At 42.0% G+C, this 20,234-nt stretch overlaps 1 protein-coding gene across 6 annotated transcripts in view; it reads right to left on the bottom strand.

The window, feature by feature from the left end:
* The window catches only part of HIVEP1 (HIVEP zinc finger 1), a 146,708-nt gene that overhangs the window by 21,282 nt on the left and 105,192 nt on the right, over nt 1-20,234 (bottom strand). For 5 of the 6 annotated variants that reach the window (XM_027040294.2, XM_027040295.2, XM_053223163.1 and 2 more), the window contains exons 4-7: nt 12,148-18,101; nt 8,783-8,916; nt 7,892-8,067; nt 3,189-3,290 (exon numbers count right to left, since the gene is read on the bottom strand). In XM_027040294.2, the coding sequence (XP_026896095.2) occupies nt 3,189-3,290; nt 7,892-8,067; nt 8,783-8,916; nt 12,148-18,101 (6,366 nt within the window). The remainder of the gene's footprint in view (nt 1-3,188; nt 3,291-7,891; nt 8,068-8,782; nt 8,917-12,147; nt 18,102-20,234) is intronic. The other variant, XM_053223165.1, reaches the window with a different exon arrangement.

The raw sequence follows: 20,234 nt of genomic DNA, 5'->3' as shown, positions 1-20,234 counted from the left end.
GCATTCTGGGGCTGTGTGCGATCAGAAAACAGGACAGCCTGCAGACAGGCAGCACCCACTGCAGGCTTCTGGGCTTTCTCCCTTAAAAGCACAGACACCTGAGGAACTGTTAAGCAAGATCCCCTGGCTAACTATCATTGATTTAATAGAGCAGAACTTCTTTCCAAAGAATAATAAGACACAATCACCTTAGGAGAGTAATGAAGAAAACACAAACAAAGATGGCAGACTATCACTCATCTAATCGGCCGAAATGTAAATTCCTGCAACGTAAGTATGGTTAAGGCTGTGCACAAAAAGAAATGGCTCCGGAAACCCATTCAAAGTTATCAAGCAAAATTCATTTTCTTGGCATCGACATACAAGGTGATAGATACCGTTCATGCAAATTTAAAACACGAGCCAACCAACCACATACTATTCACAGATGTGGAAATAAATGTATGTCACACGAACTGAAAAGAGAACCCCTCAGCTCAGTTGGCGTCCGCCTCTGGGAGGGAGAGTGACCGGGAAAGGTGACCTGATGTGTAATGACTTGTTTTGCTGTTTTTGTTTTCCAAAAACACACTGAATTTATGAAAAAGACTTGAAGCAAATAAGAGAAAATATAATAATCAACTCTGGCGTGAATACATGAATACAGGTAATAAAACTCTTTGTAATCTTTTTGTATTTAGAAAAAATCAAAATATTGTTTTTTGAAAGCACAATAGAGTGAAAGGTAAGCAAGACCACTGGTTTCAAACAACAAATTTGTACTACATTTACACCTACATTCCAAGCCCATAATAAAGCGAAGGAAGAAGAGATTTGTTGGCATATTCATTAGGAACCGTTAGGTCTCCAGAATGGCACGACACTTGGCAAAATCCAACTATGTGCCAATATTGAATCTACTATTCAATAAAAACGGTGAAAAAACAAAATATACTACCCATAATCACAGTAATTAAAAAAATGTAGCCAAGAGAAAAACAAGTAAAATACCTAGCGTTAGCAGAGGGTCTCCTCTGAATATGCAATTAGAATATCAAGTTTGAGTTATAACCTGAACCCTGCTTCATGTGCTTTTGGAACAAGCTGCGGAATAGAAAAATGAATGAATAGATGTGTAAGTCGGTCTGTCAGCCAGTCTAAACAATACATGATAATTCATGGAAACCACACTTGATTGTCCTATGCAAATTCAGAATATAAACACTCCCTTCCTTTAACTGTAGAGGCTCTTTCACTTACTTTTTGTAAGACAGAGAGATCTTCCTCAAGAAGTAAAACCTGTAAATGAGCATATATTGTGATAATACTTCCTGTGTGTCCGTGTTTTTCAGACAGTAGTATTTCCCATTTCTGCCTCGTACCTTTCCTAGTCAGTGGGTAATAATAAACTTGCTGAAACTCTTATTCATTCTTCCCAGTTTTCTACTTCTGAATGACTCGGCAGAATAGCAATACAGCAAATAATAGCAAAGCAAATCGATAATAAAGCAAATAAAAAAATTTATTCCCTTCATGATGGTAGTTCACTCACTGCATGATTACTAACAGCAGAAAACAAACCAACTGTCTATATTAGAAGTGAATTATAATTAATTCTATCAACTGTGTCAGTGTCTTTGTTTCAAGACACGGACGTAGAATTCAATTTCTGGCAATTCAACAATCGGCTTTTAACAAGTAAGTTCCTAAGAAAAGTGACATGTACATTAATGTGATATGCACTTTTAAATCCTGATCTGGCCACCCCTAACATGCATCAAAGCAACAAGGGTGTCTAAAACACTTAAAAAACTCCTTATTGTCCTAAATTTGTTACGATTATCTTTTTTCTTCTATCAAGAATGCATCAGTTTATTCCCCAAAAGGAGTTAAAGGCAATCCTCTCCATGTGCTTAAAATACTGAATCATATCAGCTGTACCACTTACGACGTGAGTCACTTCCTCTGCATATTTAGAAATAAGTTCAGGCTCATTCATTTAGTGTGCTACCGGTTGTTAGGTGGAATTAAAAGCGTTTGACTTTTTACCTATATTTACCATGGTGTGCTCACCATTTACTCTTTGGAAATATTCTACGTATCAAACTAATGCATGTTAACTAAGACATGGCAAGCAGGTAAATGTCTAATTTAGGGCACTTTTCAAAAACAGAAAGTTTCTTTTTTAAAGAAAACTTATCTCTTTGATAAATTCTTGACCTATGTAAAAAGTCTCACGAAAGAAGAATTCTACTTTCTAATTAGAACAGAAGAATGGGTTTATTTTCCCTCAAAATTGGTCAGAGATAAACACTTAGATTTGTTAACACCGTTATGAAAACCCCCAGCCAACGTTTTCAAAATGACAAACATTTTGGGGAAGCACACAAGTGTTTTACTGCACAAACATTCCTAGAGCGGCTGCTACATGCAAGGCCCTGCATTAAGGGCTGCGGGTGCAGCTAGGATCACTCCGTCATCAGTTCTGCTCATGATCTGCTTAAGAATCTCCGTGAGGAGGAAAGGTCGGCATGTAAATAATCCAAAAATGAGGCAGAAAGAGATTCAATGCTTTCAGAGAGCAAACTCGGAAATACTACAGGAGCTGAGAGAAGAGAAAAATGGTTTCCCACAGTGTGGGAAGGGAAAATCAGAGAAGGCTTCATGGCAGCGGTGGATCTGAGGTAGACCTTGAAGGAAAGTACGATTTTGTCCGATGCGCACTGGGAGCCACGTTTTGCGTGGGGATTGAGGGCGGGGTTTTGAGGGAGGGCTGTACAGGCAGAGAGCCAGATCAATGTCACGTAAGCAGGAAATTTAAGCATTAGGGTAGGTGAAAGAAAGAAAGGAGAAAGAAGGGTGATAAGGCAGGCGGACACCAGATCATAAAGGATTCGGGGGATGCGAGCTCATCATTTATTCAGTCGGCAAATGGAAACCAATGGAAGACTTGCAACAGAGTAGTACGACCAGACGCAGGCTTCACGAAGATTAATTTAACATCCGTGGGAATGGATGGACGGGAAGGAAGACAAATTAATGATGGGGAAACTGAGCAGGAGTCTGTTGTACAGTGTAAATAAACAGTAACGAAAATAAGAACTAAGCAGTATCAGTGGGAATGGAAAGAAGAACATGGACGCAAAAAAAAAAAAAAAGAATAGTACATCGTAAATAGCATTTATGAAAAATACGGAATAAAGCCTTACCTGATTCTTCTGTATCTTGTTCATCTATTAAACCTACTGAGACGCCTAAATCCACACATTTCTTGCTATGTGTCTTGGACTTCATGTGTTTTGTCAGATTTCCTTAAGGGAAAAGAATGTTTACTAAGCTTACGCAGTAGTATTTTGCTGCTGCATTTGTCAACACTGGCAAATTCCATTCCTACTTCAAATGAAAGCACAGACTGTGGTTATACAGTTCCAAGACTCAAATTTGGACAAAAGAAAATACTGGTATCTGTATGTTGTAATAACCTCGTTATTTACTACTAACAACTTCTCTTTTCAATTCTGCCTCTTCTACTTGGATAATGTCTACTTTTGCCTTTGGTCTCTATTCTGTCGTCCTTATTTATTTTTTTTAAAACATTTTAAACATCCTCAATTTAAAGTCCCTTTTGGATCGCACTAAGATGTGTAGTTCCTGGCGTCCAAATTCTCCACCACTGTGCCTGCCAGATCTCCCTCATGGTACTTTGTTTCCCTGCATGCCTTTTAGTTTTTATCCTAAGCTTATCTTTAGCAAGACAGTTTTCCACGGAGCCTTACATACCCTGAGTTGCAGAAACATCTCTGTGGGTCAGTTTTCCAACTGCTTCTACTCGGGGCTGAAGGTTTCAGACCTCTGATTCTAGACCAGTTCTTTCTTTCTTTTTGCATGGCATAGGTATGGGATTTTGCTCTTCAGCAGAAATGTTTTTCCCACATGGTCCAAAGTCACTGGACAGGAGGGCCAGGCTTATTTCAGAGGCCTCGGACTCTATTCCAGTATTAACATTAAAATCCTTGAGCTGTGGGCATATACCTGGCTTTGCTGTGCCCATGAATTCTTGTATTTTAAATTTTATTTATTATTATTATTATTATTATTATTTTAAGTGTCTATTCACTATACTAGCATGGAGTTTCTTTTTTATTACTGTTACCTGGGAATTTGCCTTTTTTAAATTTCAAGCTTGACTATCTATTAAACACTACATTTGTTATATCATAAACAGCATTTCTGTTATTTGGAACAGGAGAGAATTTCCTGTGTTAATTTCACTTCACCATATTGACTAGACGTCTCATAACAGTATCTCTAAAGACGTGTTTCCTTTGGCAGTTAATGTAGCTAAGTATTATCAGGTTGACTGGGACCCACTGGGAACGTCCATCCCAAGTGATCACGAATGCATGGGAAGAGCTCAGATTCTAAGGATGCCAAGCAGTCTGAGTGCAGAACGCCACACACACAAAACATCGCCAACAAGGGAAGGTCCTCTCTTTTGAGAAAACAAAATCCAGATACTTAGCTTGGTGAGCAGGGGCGAATTAGTATTTGAGAATAAGCCTGGAGGTAAAGATGTCTGAATCCTTGGTCTTAACTTTGGGCTTGCAGTAGCTGAAGGGCCTGTGAAACTGCTGTATTTATAGAGCCTCAGTACCACTAAAACTTCCCTAAGTACTTGGAACTGGTCACACTGTTCAAGCCACTTCTTGCACTTCACAGCGTGCAGCACCTCAGAGCTTAGTGCTTAAAGGGCTCAAGGGTGACAGGGTTACCTGGACTAGATGATATCTAAGACCCAGCAAACCCTGACTTCTGTAATTCCGGAGATGACACCCGGCTTAAATGGCTTGGCCATGTCTGATAGTTACTTGAAATACACTTAAAACAAACAAACAAACAAACAAACGACACATGAGGTAAATATGGCAAAATGTTAACAATTAGTAAAAGGTAGACTGGTTGGTAGACTGGTGTTCATGATACAAATCTCTACTTTCCCGTAAGCTTCAAAATGTTCATATTAAAAACTTGTAAAAAAAGATGCTTTGGCCATCTCAATATGGCTTAAATTTCCATTTACAAGCCAAAGCACTTCCTAATACAATAACAATATTACAAACCAAATTACTTTACCGAAAGTGCTTTCGTTCCCTACATGAACAGTCACGGAAGGTTATTTGCTTCTTAGAGACGTTAATGGATAATTGTAACCAGACAAATTTGGGACTATAAGCTTTTAATAAGCATATCTTCTCATAATTCGAGCTATTACTTACTACTAACCTACTTCTTAAATAAGTTAAAATAAACACGACAATTTGCATTTTAACATGCAAAATAGATGCATATATCCCTTAGCAATGCCATAAACTCTGTGCATCAACATAATAAGTACATTTTTTAACAGACTTAAGAAACATTAGTCTAAATCCTCTGGAAAGCATGTGAGGTTTTGTTTCTGGGCTCCTACAGCTACACAGAGAGTCTAGCTTTCTGTGATATAAATGGTAGTAAATCCTGCAGGGGTGCAAGCTCACTGTGTCTTTTCTGCTGACTGACCTTTAAAGCAGAACAGTGAAAACAAACCAATTACAATTCTTTTGGAAATGTACTCATCAGATAAATTAAGGGGACAAATGACAAAGTAGAGATTTATAGGCACGAGGCATCAGAAGCATCAATTTCTAGCACTGCAGACTGTTTAGCTGGCCGCAGCGTGCTCTTTCTCGGTACCCATATTTATGTGGCATGCCATTACATCACTGTTTTTCTGTTCCTATCCAGACACATCCAGTGGGGAGTAGAGTTGCGCTGGCTAGGACGACAGAGTAAATCAAGGAGGACAACATCTGCAGCCTAACCTAAAAACGAGTCGACTAGTATTCAGCTGCATTTAAAAGATACTATGGAATCTGTTTTACAGATATTCACAAAAGGCAGACTTCTACGAGGAAGCTGACCCATAAAATAAAGAACTATCACCCTGAGAAGAGGGAAATACTGAATTTCTAATATTTTCTTCACCGGTCTCCTTAGCTAGGGTCGCTTTCCTGAAATACGTATTTATCGCATAATTGCAATGGATTTTCTGACAAAACAAAACATCTAACGTAAATTCAGATCTGCAGCATATCCGAGAAGTTGGAAGACGTGAAAACTGCAAAGATCTAATGCTCACTCTTCAGGGGTCATTATGCTCTGTCCGCCTCTTGGGAAACATTTATCTAAACCTTTACGTGACGCTGTTTGGAGTTATTTCACTAAGATTACTTACTTGGTGATTCAGAGTATTTTTCTTGGCCAAGAAGGTTCATTTGGTTTTCCACACCTAAGTTTCCCTCCCTTTCTTGCCCTCATTTTATGAATATCATTTAAGTATCCTGATCCCTTCTCTTCTTTCTATTGAGAAATACACATAATTTCACATTATACCTTGATCCTCTTTTATTTAGCAACATCATTCTGTACTTGGTAATCTTTTATGAGTTATATTGGCCCATTTCTGGTCTCCTGGCTGTGTACTGGAAATTCGCAGATGTTGCGTAATCACAGGATCAAAACGAGTGAAAGGGCAACAAATTGGGTTAAGAAATCATAGTACCTTCTCCTATCAAAGCCTGCACACAAGACCAGGAAAAGCATCCTGAAACCCACCCTCCATTTCCAGAAGGTGAATCCACATCACAACCAGAGGACTACAGACAGTGAACTTCTCAACTACTCATGATGTCCCAAAGCTATTCAGAAATATTCAAGACTAGCTGAAGAACAATTCTGTTGTTGTTATTTCTATTATTCTTGCTTCGGGTACTCCCGGCATCTAAGGAGAGCTAATGTGAATGTTTAGTTGCTATGTATCATAACTCTCCTTAAACGCCAAAAAATTCTAGCCAAATAACGTAGTAAATTTTGCTGATGAGTTGATCAATCTCTAAAACAAAAACCCTGAAGGCAGCCAATATAATCAGAAAAAAAGTGAGTGTTCACTCAAAGGGAATAGAAATAAAGTTTCTGTAAAAAAATCGTCAATTAAATATTTTTTACAGATATCACACTTTCAGACAGAGAATTTTAGGATGACATTGTTTTCTTTTAGAGAGGTTCTTATTTTTAAAAGGTAGGTAGGAAATTGAAGTCTCAAGTAACAAATTTTTATGTAATGATTCGTGAGCAAGGAGCCTAATGGAGAAAGTGGGCATTATTTTTTAAGTAGTGTTCTCGTTATATGTAGCAGGGAATCTGGAGAGGGTAAAATTACCTTAACTATAATAAAGACTTGCAATTTAAATAAAAACATATAAAGCATACAGAAAGAGTACTAAATATAATTTTAATGACTAGTTCTGAGTTCTATGCACATTAAATAGGACAACAGAAGTTTTCTGAAGCTGAAATTCAATAGAATTTGGGTAAAAAACAAAAAGCATCATGGAAAAAAAAAATGGCCTTTCATGCCTAAAATTAGATAATAAGACATGAACGCAGTCACTGTAAGTTTAGTATAGTTATTATTTAAACTTTCACTTCAATCCTGTAGCACAGAAAGGAGTTTCCTTATCATCATGAAAATTTTTTTCTTCTTCAGCTCCAAAGTATTTTTGAAATGTATTAGTCATCATGTTATGCAACTCTAATCTGGGGAGGGAAATAAAAAAGGGTAGTTGCTCCTTTTAAAATGTTATATTTATTATCTATATTGTGAAAGTATATAATTAAAAAAAAAAAACCTCTTTCTTCCTTTCCCTGAGAGGTCTAGAGACATATAAAGAGACAAGGCTGCCGTGTTGACAAGATGTTATTTCTATCAGTCTATTCAAGCTACTGCATCCTTGGTCACAGAGTGTCAAGGTGGATCTTGGCTGTACTAACTCAATGCATATCAAAAGGACCACCGAACAATGCCATTTCATACCTTTCGTCTTAAAGGAGAAGTTACAGTAAGTGCAGTGGTAGGGGCGGACATCTGTATGGGTCCGTATGTGTTTCTTTAACATACTAGGTTTCTTACAACGTATTCCACATTCTTCACAAATGTACTTTCCTCTTCCCCTGCCTCGGACATATACATACTCTTCATTTGATTTATATCTAATTTAAAGAAAAAAAATAGGGAGATTGGATACTAGGTCTTTGAGAAAATATCGATGATTAGAATTCAGCTTACAAAATACAAGAAGTCACAATTTTTACACTCAATCAATACAAATTTTATGCACATGTAAGTAACAATATTCCAGCTTTTCGCATCAACATTTAGTATGCAAATAGCCAATTCTGATCAAACCACCTTACTCGATACCAGGTTTAACTTTAGAACAGAACTCCCTCTTTCTCAGCCACTGGCTCCAAAGTTTTCTTTATTATTAAATTCAATTACAGCAACTCTAAAAGTACTGAAACTTCTCTTGGCTTCACTAGAGCTACAATCAGCTTTTACAATGTGTTTTTCTCATAACTGAAAACACAGCGACATCCAATAGGCAGTGAATTTGTCTCTCTTCGAGCAGATTTCCCACGGAGCTCCTTATTGTAAATCAACGTGAAACCCAGAGTTTACTCTGAAAATAGTTCTTAGCTGCCTCCTAGGACCTATGATGTTTCCTAAATATTTTCTTGATCAAAATGGATTTATTTAACATGACATCTAACATATATTTTGCCATGAAGATTCTGTTAATAAGCTGAGAAACCTTGTAACATTTATATAAAATTGGCACTGGTTAAGTCTTCATTCACATGAAAGCAAATGTACATTTAAAAAGTAAGTTTAAATGTACATTTAGAAAGTAAAATTTGTACTTGCCCTCCATCAAATATTTTAATTCTTCTTGGTTCACTTTTGATTAAGGAATTTTCTTTATCTTGCTCACTGTTAATTTCAGAGGCATCTTTATTGCTGAATTCAACTACTGTGGACTTTTGATTACCTAATGCTCTCTGAAAGGAAAAAAAAAAAAGAGAAACTAATTTAATAAAACTGAAAACACAAACATGCTAACGTTTCACTTGGAAATTAAAACATGGCAGAGTACCGTACGCGTAGTTAACTTAATGGAATGCATTTCAAGGAAATAACATGTTTAAAGGTCATTTGCTCTCTCCCCTCCCCTTTCTTTAACCTATCTGTCTGCACCACTGCGAACTGATAAATTCTATGTTGTTTTAAGATCCCACCACAGTCTCCTGACCAATCACTCACACTACACTGTATTTCTGAAACGAGCTTTATTCTTCCGAGATGGGAAAGCGCCAGTTACCCCATTTGGTATAATAATGTCTCATACTCCGAAGAACGTGACCAATTCCCTGCGACGTCGGTGGACTGTAACTGTGCACTTCGGTTCAAGCAAAAGTCCGTTTGCCAACATTCTCCCCTTCTCCTATCATTTTAAACCATAATTATGTTTCCCTGCTGTATCTTCTCAAAAGTTCCTGAATACCGATAACTGTGACATACAGGCAGGTCACAAGTCAGGCTGTGGACTGATAATAATTAAATGTCTGGAAAACAGTAACACACATCAACATGGCGAGCGTTGGGTGCTTCTCCTCTGGAAACACTACCGTGACACCACCTTAGGATTTCACAAGCGTCCCCCTCCTCAGTCCCTACCATTCTCACATATCCTGCGGTGCCAGCAGCACAGGATCCAGTGTGGAAGGACACTCTCAGGGTGAAGTCACTTGTCCAAGGTCAAGCTTAAGAGCAAAGGCTCAAACTCCAGTCCTGTGGCCAAATCCAAAGTGAGGCACAACTTTTCTGATCAAGGGGCCTCTTTGTCACAAAACCTTAAAAACCACATCCCCAAGCAGATGGCTCTGCACTGAGATGACCTGATTCTAGCAAATGAGAGAGTGTGCGCCATGGTCAGAGGGCCTGCGCAGCCTCAGAAGGTGCACCCTGGGGAGCTCAGGAAGGCAGTGCGAGGAGGTAATGACACTGACCCTAGCAGACAGGAAGGCATCGGTCTCCTCTTGTCCTAGCAAACACACCAGGTGTCCCCACAATCTGGAATGCATACGCACACTACTCCTTGACTTTATACCATTAACGCTAATCCTGCTTTTTACCTTCTTTTCAACACCAAATTCCCATTTCTCTTTGCCTCACTTTCCTACCATCGAATCTGGCTTCTGTTCACCAATTACCAACGAGCCAAATGCCCAAATCCTTATCCCTTCCTTAGTCCTTATGTGCTTGGCCACCTGTGCAGTTTATGTTGTTGACACCTTGCTTCTCTTAGAGACCCTTCCATTTCAGCACCTTTCTTTTCCATTCTCCATTATAAGTACATTAACATCTGGGTTGTGAGTCAACGCAGTACCCAGGCCTCCACAGCCACCTGCCCATGTCCCCAACACTCCAGCGATATGGGGACCGCTCGGTCCAGGAACCACGTTAGTCTCCATCTTTATGTGACCTTTATTTGACCTCTCTGTCTGAGTATCTTTCCATGAAATTTCCTCCTTGATCTATGTGATACCGCTTTCTCCTGGTCCTCTTCTTTCCTTGATGAACAACCTCTCTCAGTTTCCCGTATGGACTTCATCCATTCAACCCTTTAAGTAGTGGTGAATCCCAAATCCATTCTGAGATCTTCTGTCCCTCCTCCCGCTCTGAGCAAGCTCATTAACTACCCCCATGCACCAAGGAATCCTGACACCTTCCACCAGGAGTCCTCGCCTAGCTCCAAATCTAAGTACACATTTCCAGAGGCATTTCTACCAAGGCACTTGATACTAAAGGAGAACCACTTTTCCAGAGGCGCTTTGGGAATATTCCAGAAGCTCTGTCTAAATTCTCATGATCAGGTCTCATCTTCCAAGATTCTGATTTTAGTAGGTCTGGAGTAAAGCCGGGTCATTTAAAAATTAAATTCTGAATGGTTGCCTGCACCGTCCTTTGTTGAAAACGTATCAATGGCTCTCCACCAGTGTGCATATTTTTTTTGGTTTTTATCTATATTTCCAACTTGGAAGCATGTCAGTGTTTCAAACTTACACCTTCTAGCCACCCATGGCAGACTCCTCAGGATTCTTTAAAATGAACTAAGTTCTTTATCATGTCCATGTCATGTCAGCAGACTATTAAAATTTCTCACCCTTTTTACCTGAAACAAAAATCCCTACATTTTTTTTTTAAGACTCAGCTAAAATATCACCACTTTGGGAATTTCGTCCCTGTATCCATACCTCTTTAACCTACCGGCAAATTTAGAGACTTCCTTCTTGGTAAGTGTGTGTGTGTGTGTGTGTGTATGTATGTATATATATGTGTATGTACGTATATGTATGTGTGTGTCTATATATATATGTATGTATATATGTATATATACAGACACATTATATATACACGTTATATATATACATATATATGTATATATATAGACACACATATCATGTCTATGAACCTATACTGTATGCTCATGAACCTGTAGAGGTCACGGACTTAATCTATAATTCTTAATGTCAGGAGTCCACCATGATCCCCTTACCTATTTATTTATTCTCACTTAAATGATTTTTCCCATTTTATAAAGCCAACAACTCTAGTAAGACTGATTACACAAATAACTCCAAATTACAGTTTTATGACCCTATTCTATACATCTTGACCAAATCAACTTAATTATATCAAGTGTATAAGTCAGCTATTCTGTGAGTCTTCTCTCTAGCACTAAGATGATTCTAACACCGGGTGGGAGTTGGGACTAGCATGGCCAGGGGAGGCTAGTCAGGTGTACAAAGACAAGTATGAATGTCTCTGCTTATATTTCGAAATGAAATGTAACAGTCTTTGATTACTCACACCTCTATTCCCCCGCACCAGCAGGGACAAAACACAAACATAATCTCTTTTCACTTAATACAAGAGAAAGATGAAAGTTAAACCGTGATGATCTGTATGTACCATTACGTAAGGACTTAAACATTCAGCTCAGGGCAAGTTATTTCCAAAATATCTCAAGACAGAATCACCGAAGGATTCCATGTAACCCTTATCAGTCTAACTCGCGGGGTAAACTTCTCATCCTTTCGTCTGGGTGACTTTATACTTACACAGCACAATTTGTCATTCAAAATTAAGATACACTTTCCAATTAAAACATTTAAAGGCATCAAGACATCGCACAAACTATTTGTGAAGATAAATGATATGTCAAGTACCTTGCTTAAGTTGCTTTTCCACTTGCTTGAATAGACCAATAAATCTGATTTGGAATGGGTAGTTATTGCTTGACAATATAGTGATTTTCCAGTCTTCTGTTTTGAATTAAGGAGAGAAAGGGCAACTTTTGTAGGCAAACCAAGTGGGTTTGGATTACTGGCACTAACTGTCCAATCAGTATAGGCTGAAGTTTTCTGGTCATTCTGAGGCAAATGCAATGCCTTCTGCTTTAATAGGTAACACCATGTAAAGTTGGTTGAGGTCTTCAGGCTGGGGAAAGGCAGCTGCTGTGCACCTCCCGCATCAGACACTAAAAGTGTGGCTTGACTTTGGTCTTGGATGCTCTCTTTGTCACGTTGAGTTCTAACCCCTGGAGACTTCCTTTCTTGGTTACTGTCTACACGTTCCAAAGGAGAAAGGTGAATGTCTTCTGCAGGGACAGGTGAATTTCTCACTGTAAGAGTGAGCGACGTGGAGGACTTGATGTTTTCAAACTCCTGTAGTTCGACTATAGGTTCTGTAACTACAGACTTAGAGTGTTCAGATGACAAATCATCAGCTGGTAGGACATCTGTCAAACTAACAGCCTCGCTACTAATTTCAGGTTGAGAAAAAGCATCCTGTTCCGACAGCACACCATCAAGAGGCTCCGTAGTACAAACCTGCCTCACTAAAATAGGTTTCTTCTGTTTATTAACTTCACTAGGTCTTGAACTCCCTGGTTCAAAGGGTCTGATCTCTGTTGCACAAATAGCCCCATTTTCATCTTTAGCACGCTTTTGGTGCTTTTCCATGGCAATGTCTAAACTGTTTGCTGGGGAAAGCATCCTTTTACTTGAAGCTGAAGATTCTTGCTGGGGGGAAAGCCTACCAACAGACGTTTTCTGGGTTACGGGCAAAGGTTCTGATGGAGGGAGAGTCTGACCCATCTCTGAAAAAACATTTTCACAGACAGGTTCTGCCTCTGGGTTTGACAAAGCATTCTGGTGATCTGTCTGCAATTTTGGCACGGAATTTTGATCCTCGCTGATTGGCACCATGCTACAATTAGCCTGGCAAATTGGCTGGTTGGACAGGTCTTGGGTCACCAGGATTTGTGGCAGAGGAGTGACTGTGGCAAAACAGTACGCTGGAACGTTACTCTGCAGATGGACGGGCAATGCAAACGACGTCGGCACGTTCTGCACCTGCCCACCTAGCTTCAGTGGTGGTGGAACACATGAACCGGACATGGCATCTATCAATTTGGTTGGTAATGCTAACGAAGTCCCGCGATGGTCAGCAGTCCCAACTGGATCCGAGAGAACTTGCTTTGGCAAAGAAAGCACAGGATTGGAAGCGCAAGACTGGCTTGAAGTGAAAACCTGACAATGAAGTTGGTACTTGGGAGCAAAGCAACCTTTACTTTTAGAAGCTACACATAAACTGGGATTTGCATCCGGCTGAACACTCTGCATAGACACTTGCAGAGACGTCTGTGTGTTTGGGTGGCTGTGGGGGGTGTGGACTGGACTTAACACGTTGATACCGAAAAGCTGTTGAACGGGGAAGACGTTAGTAGAGCTGGAACTGGAGGTTTCTGTTTGCTGATCCTTAACTTGAGTCTGGGAGCGCAGAGCGTTTGCAGGAAACTCGGCTAAAGACGCATTCGTGAGCTGAGGGCCCGGAAACGGTGCTGTGTTCACGCTCGCAAGAGCAATTGTTTGGAAAGATGGTGGGTTCCCCGGAGACACACGACTATCTGGGGCTAGGTTTAAAGATATCTGCCGCATCAGCGGGCCCCTCCTTCTTTCTAAGAGAGGCACGTGCCCGGTGACCCCCATGCCCGAAGGGGACGTCAGGGGCTGCGATTCAACAGGTGGTGTTGTCTGGGGTGGAGTTATGCTTCCACAGTCAAACGATTTACTTCTGAAATCGGAGACCTCCATCGACGTTTGCACGCAGCTAATGTGTTCTGAAGCGGTGCGCCTCATTTCTCGGTGAGTTCCAGGAACGTTCAGTGTATTCGAGCCAGCTGGAATCATGAGAAACTCTGCTCTGTTTAGAAAATCCATTTTGGGGGACGCCTCCGTTTTAGAAACCTCCTCAACGTCCAATGAAGCTGAGAAACTCGAAGTGTGAGATAAACTACTCTCCCTACTTAGGCTCCTGGACAGAGTGGAGTCGAAACTCGATTCTGTGGACGAGTGCTCCATCTCGGCAAGACGGAGCCTCTTCTTTTTGGGTGGCAGCTTCTCGGTTGGCAACTTTGACAAGGTTTCACTACGCTGAGGCCAACTGAACTTCTCTGACTTTTCCTGATCATAGCCTTGGGCTTCGAGGTCCCGATCTGGCTCTTCGGTGACCAGAATTTCTGGGACTTGGATGTTGTGCTGCCGAACGAGTCGGGAGGGTTGTCCCAACACATGTCGTTCACTTGGACTCTTCCTGGGACCGTCCTGAAGTTCTGCTCTCAGAGCATCTGATGACAGCGCAGGCTGGTGAGGGTGAGACGTGTTCTGGGGAGGGCGCCCTTCTTCTGGGGAAATTCCCATCACTTTCAGAGACCCGGGCTTGACTGTCCTGTTCAGCTCCTGGAAGGAGACTGGGGAACCTCTTTCAAAAGACTCAAGCTTGTCGAATGAATTGGGTCTGCTCAGCGAGTTTGTATGCTGAATGACGGAGATTCCAGTTCCGTGCCTCTTCGGCTCTGTCTTGTCCTGGGCAGCTGAACTTATGTGTTGCTCCATGATGGTAGACAGCTTGGGATCCATGGTCTGGTCGGGACCTCTGGCCGCCAGCTGGATTTGGGAGGCCTGCAGCTGTATCTTTCTGTGCTGGTCACTTGTTATTGCAACGTTATGCTTAGACAAAGTGGAAGCAGGGCCCAGAGAATTCTGGAACTGGAGGCCTTCGGAGCTTTTCGGGGACGCCCCCCTTTCATTTTGCTGAAGTTCATCGTCATCTCCAACACTCTTCATCTTCCTCCGTTTTCTGATCTGAGGTGTCTGCTCCCACACCCCTGCAGGGCCCGCAACTCGGTAGTGCAGAATCTGAGGCTGTGTACTACCAGCAGGCACGGGGCTGTGTTCAGGTTCCCTCACGGCCACCTTTGTTTTTGGTCCATGTAACTCTGAACAGTAAAATTTCTTATGGTTTTCAAAATTCTCCAGTTTTCTATACCTGTTTCTGCAGGTTTCACACTCAAACATTGTCCCTCGCCCTTGATGGGACTTCTTTTTCTCCAAATGTGAGCCTGGGGCCAAGGACTTGACCCTGGCCGGCCCAGTGTCACTGGCCGCACCGCATCCTGGATAGCTCTCGTCCAAGGACTGTCCAGCACCGAGAAGGTGGTTTTCATTTGCTGAAGAGTCTTCTACTGCTGACTGTCTGACAAGGGTCCGCGGATGTGCACTCTGGGGCATGGCAGTGTTAGGGCCTGACACAAAGACGTCATCGTAGAAAGCGCCGATTTTGTCATCAAATGAGTGACTTCCTCTCAGGGGGTGAGGGGGCGGGATGACGCTCGCAGGTACTGCTGAATAACCTGTGGTAGGCATGGAGTTACTTCTCGTAATGGGCAAGCAGTCAAGGGAAGGTACAGACAGAAGGAAGACTTGCTTCGATTTCTCGGTAGGGGTGAAAGGGGACTTTGGTATATCCGAGCTGGAGCTTGTTCTCCGTCCCATTGGTTTCAAATCGAACTGGAAAGAATCTTTAAATATGTATGACTTGGGAGAGTCGATACTTCCTCGCCTCGAGAGAGAGGTTCTCCGTGGCTTTACGCTATCCAGCTGCTTATCGTCAACCAAGGCTTCGTTGTCTGAGATCAGCTTTGATATCCGCTCCTCAAGTGTTTTCGTCGCCAAGGGTGGGCGCATCTGACCCGGTAGGAGCAATGCTTTTTCACTTGTTGACAGAGCAGAAGGTGCTGGTGTACTGATCCGAGGTGCAGAGGGCCCATTATTCTTACTTAAGTCTTGGTCTGTGGTGGGCAACGTTTTGGCAAAGGGAGTCGGCGGACTCGCGGTCTGGTCGGCACTTTCCGAACGTGAAAAGTACCCAGAATCCGTACTTCCTAAACTCCGAGGACTCAGAAGTTTTCCTTGCTGCTCTTGGGAGCAATCGGTAGCCTGCTGCCTTTGCAGCTGGGCATGTCCTGTCCCCACGTGAGGTTCCTGTTTCCCTTCTGGCTGACTCCCGTCCCCTTTCTGACGGGACTTCTCGTCAGTCTCGAGGGAGGATGTCCAGGCTGAGTGGGACAGGACATTGGTTCCCTGAAGGTCCTTCGGTATCTGTGCACTAGACAGTTCAGGTTTGGAATCCGGGAGCTTTGGGCTGTCGACTCTTAAAGGGGACACACCGACAGGGTGGACCACGACTTTTGGTAACTCTGGCACAGCCTGTGATTCTGAAGATTTGTCCTGTAGTGGAAAGTCACCTACCACATGGTCTGGATTGCTTGGAATGGAACTTGATTTTGGTAACGCTTCAGAATGGGACATCATTTTCATTATCTGCACAGGCTGCGGGTCCATGGAGACCGGGTCGTTCTGTCTTTCCTCAGCAGCCCCCTCCTCATCGCTCTCCCCACTGTCTTCTACGTCCGATTGGATGCTAAGTGCTTTGGGGGACTCCTGTGACAAGAACAAACCACCAGCATCTGGTTGCAAGACAAGACCCAGTTTGATAGTATGTGCATGGGATTTTTTGTGCTTGTACAGATTGCTTTTAGTCTTAAATGAAAATCCACAGGTCACACAGGGATAGGGTCGCTCTCCAGTATGGGAGCGGATGTGCTTCAAAAGCACGCTAGGCTTTGCACAAGCTCTATTGCAATACTCACAAATGTATTTTCCTTGTTTTTTTGGCTTCTGATCTTTCAGAAGAAGATTGCACATTTGCTCCACGCTGTGGTTAACGACAGAGGCGACAGGAGCTGAATTATAAACTGGCGTGGGGGCTGATGGTGTCGAATGGGCTGGACTCACGGACATCGGTGAAGCAGAATCCATTTGCTGGTTTTGAGGAGTAACCTGAGTTCTACTGGAAGGCGGAGTTAGACCCACAGATGACGTCGCTGCCATATGATAAACCTGTTCAAGTTTGGCATTCTCTTGATTTTGCAGATTCACCAGGGACCTTGGGAAACCTGAACGTGCTGGAAGCGGCTGATTTTGTTGGTGAGGCTGAGAAACGAAGTGTTCGTGTTGGTTACACGGGTGAGACACTGACTGAACTGTGGCTGGCTCACTCTTCTGAGTTGCAGACACGTGCACTGTGTACGAGGGACAAGGAGAAGGCTGCGATTCAGAAACAGATTCTTGGGAAGTCTGAGTTGGGGCGTCCGGTGAGCTGCTGTTTAACTGAGAAGGGGGTTGTACAGTTTTATTTGGTCTCAGTTTTTCTACCTTAACTGCACAAGATGAGCCCTTTTGCGACAAGGTGCTCAGCTCTGGCTCCATTGCCTTCAGTAAGACATCAAATGCGGTGTTTGTGTAAGAGGAAGCGGGACTACGAGTGGAGGAGATACATTCACTGCGGTCAGTCCTGGTTTTACTCGACAAAGATCGAGAGTCACATTTTGCATCCGGGAAGCCCGACCTGCTGGGGTCAGAGCCTGCCGATCCCCATCGGCGCAGTTCAGATGGGTGCTGCAGAAACACGGGCTTCTTTGGGGACACAGAATCTTCGGATTTGGAGGCCTCAGCGACTACCCCAGCTGTTTCTCCATTGTGTTTGGCAAACTGCTTCCCATTTTTCACGGGGCTAGGATTCTGCTTCTTGTGAGACTCCGGCGTGCTCTGAAGAACAGCAAAAGCAGTCTCGTCTGTATTTTGTTTATGTTTTGCCTGAAGGGGACTCCTCAGGGGGGATTTTGGTATTTTTTTCAGGTGGTTCTCAGCTACAATCTTTTTTCGTTTCACACCTTTAAGTGATTCTGAAGTTGCTTTAATACCAGCCTCTAAGATTTCTGTTAAAAAAAAAAAAAAAAAAAAGAAAAAGTTAAAAAGTCAATTGGTAAGACGGTAGACATGCCAACCACGCGTATATGTTTTTTTTAAATGAGGATTACAATCACGAGGGCGTTACGACAACTAAAGAAGGTAGTTTAAGGAAAGCCCACTGTGGATAAAACTGTATTTTGATATCTTGGCATTTGTAAGAATGATGGCAATCAAAAGCTATTGGAACAATCGTGCAGAGACCTTAGTGTCCATTTCCGGAATGCTTTGTTCCTCCCTGGACACCCAGCTCACCAGCGTCCTAGAACCTGACCTTTCAAAACTACGTTATTCTCCCTCTTCACAGTGACAGCTGAGGACTCAGTCTATCCAACAGTCTGAGATACCTGCTGCACAAAGAAGAAAACTCAACCTTTTAATGCGGGGTATTTGACGGTCTTGTCGCAATTTAGTATCTTTTATTTTTATTTATTTTTTATTACACGGAGAGGCAGAGTGAGCAAGGGAGGGGAGGAGGGAGAGGGAGAGAATCCCAAGCAGGCTCCACGCTTAGCACGGAGCCCAATGCAGGGCTCGATTCTACAACGCTGGGATCATGATCTGAGCTGAAATCAAGAGTTGGATGCTCAACAGACTGAGCCACCCAGGCGCCCCACATTTAGTACCTTCTCGAGAAAACTTCTCAGCAAGTTTTAAAGTAAGAGGATTCCAAAATAGGCAATAGTGCCATTTTTGTGAGGAAAAAAAAAGGCTAGTATACAATAATTTTTGGAGCAAACATATCTCAGATGCTTATGAGATATTAAGGTTGGTAGAATCATAAAGAACTACTATTGCAGTAATTGTATCAGTGAACAAAAACTATGAAAGTAAAAACATCTCCCTTATTTGTGGTTCTCCACCAACACAATTTAAAAAGTCATAATGTTGTAATGGCCCTTAGTTTTAAAAAAAAAAAAAATCCCCATTTTAACGGAACGAAACATCCAATGGCTAGGTTTCTTTGTCATTAATGAGAGGTAGATGGAAGGCAGGTGGACAGGTAGGTAGAGCTAACTGTGGGAGACAAGACAGGAAGCTACCTTCATTTCTGGCTGTGTTGGAAGGAAATCCGTGTTTAACTGGCCTCAGCCCCCCACAACCTCTGTCAACTACGACATCTGTGAGCAGTAAATACCTGCCATAATTTCATTTGTTTCCATTTGTTGGATTCTTGGGCACAGAGACAAAAACTCATTCAAGCTCCTCTTATTTATGTGTAGAAAAGTCAAATACTCAAATTCCTGGTTATTTTCAAATAGCCGTTGCAACGGACGTATTTGAAATTCATATCAGACCAAATGCCTATGCCATAATAACCACTGGAGATAAAAAATTTACATAAAATAAAAAAAAATACCCTAGTCCTCTTGTGATGATCGGTTTATGTGCTGTGATAGATTAAGTTAATGAAAAAACACAGGACTAACACGCTAATGATACGTTTATCCACCATAATCAGAAGAGCAAAAATTTAAAAAAGGGGAGGGTCCCTCATGACTAAAATGCTTGAGCTAAGAGAAACAGAAAAACAAGTATCAGGTTTGTTGATACAAAATGATGTTGAGCAAATCTTTTTTATGTTTCGATCTACTCATTTACAGAATGCTTCCCACTGTTTTTCCCTTTTCAAGATAAACGCAATAAACTGAATGTCGTATGTTGTGCCTACTGGGCTAATGGACACCATGAAAAACACGAATCATCATCTAGGATGAGTAGTTTCCCCAGTCACTTCCAAAAGGCTTGGAGTGGGTTGTAGGAAAGGTGAAAGCCACCAGGCTGTCAAAATACGTATAAAGACACAGAGGGGGGCGCCTGGGTGGCTTAGTCGGTTAAGCCTCTGATTCCATTTCAGCTCAGGTCATGATCTCATGGTTCTGGGGTGGATCACCATGTCAGAATCCCTGCTTGGGATTCTCTCTCTCTACCCCTCCTCTGCTCTCCCTCTCTTTCAAAAATAAACGTTAAAAAAGACTGTATGTATGTGTATACACACACACACACACACACACACACACACACCCACCCACCCATGCCAAGCCCCTTCCAGAACCTACGGAACCAGTGGCTTAGTTGGGTAGATAGGCTTATTTTGTTAT

This window comes from Acinonyx jubatus, chromosome B2 (assembly GCF_027475565.1).
Source record: "Acinonyx jubatus isolate Ajub_Pintada_27869175 chromosome B2, VMU_Ajub_asm_v1.0, whole genome shotgun sequence".
Classification (NCBI taxonomy): Eukaryota; Metazoa; Chordata; class Mammalia; order Carnivora; family Felidae; genus Acinonyx; species Acinonyx jubatus.
This window is presented reverse-complemented; position numbering and strand designations above follow the sequence as displayed.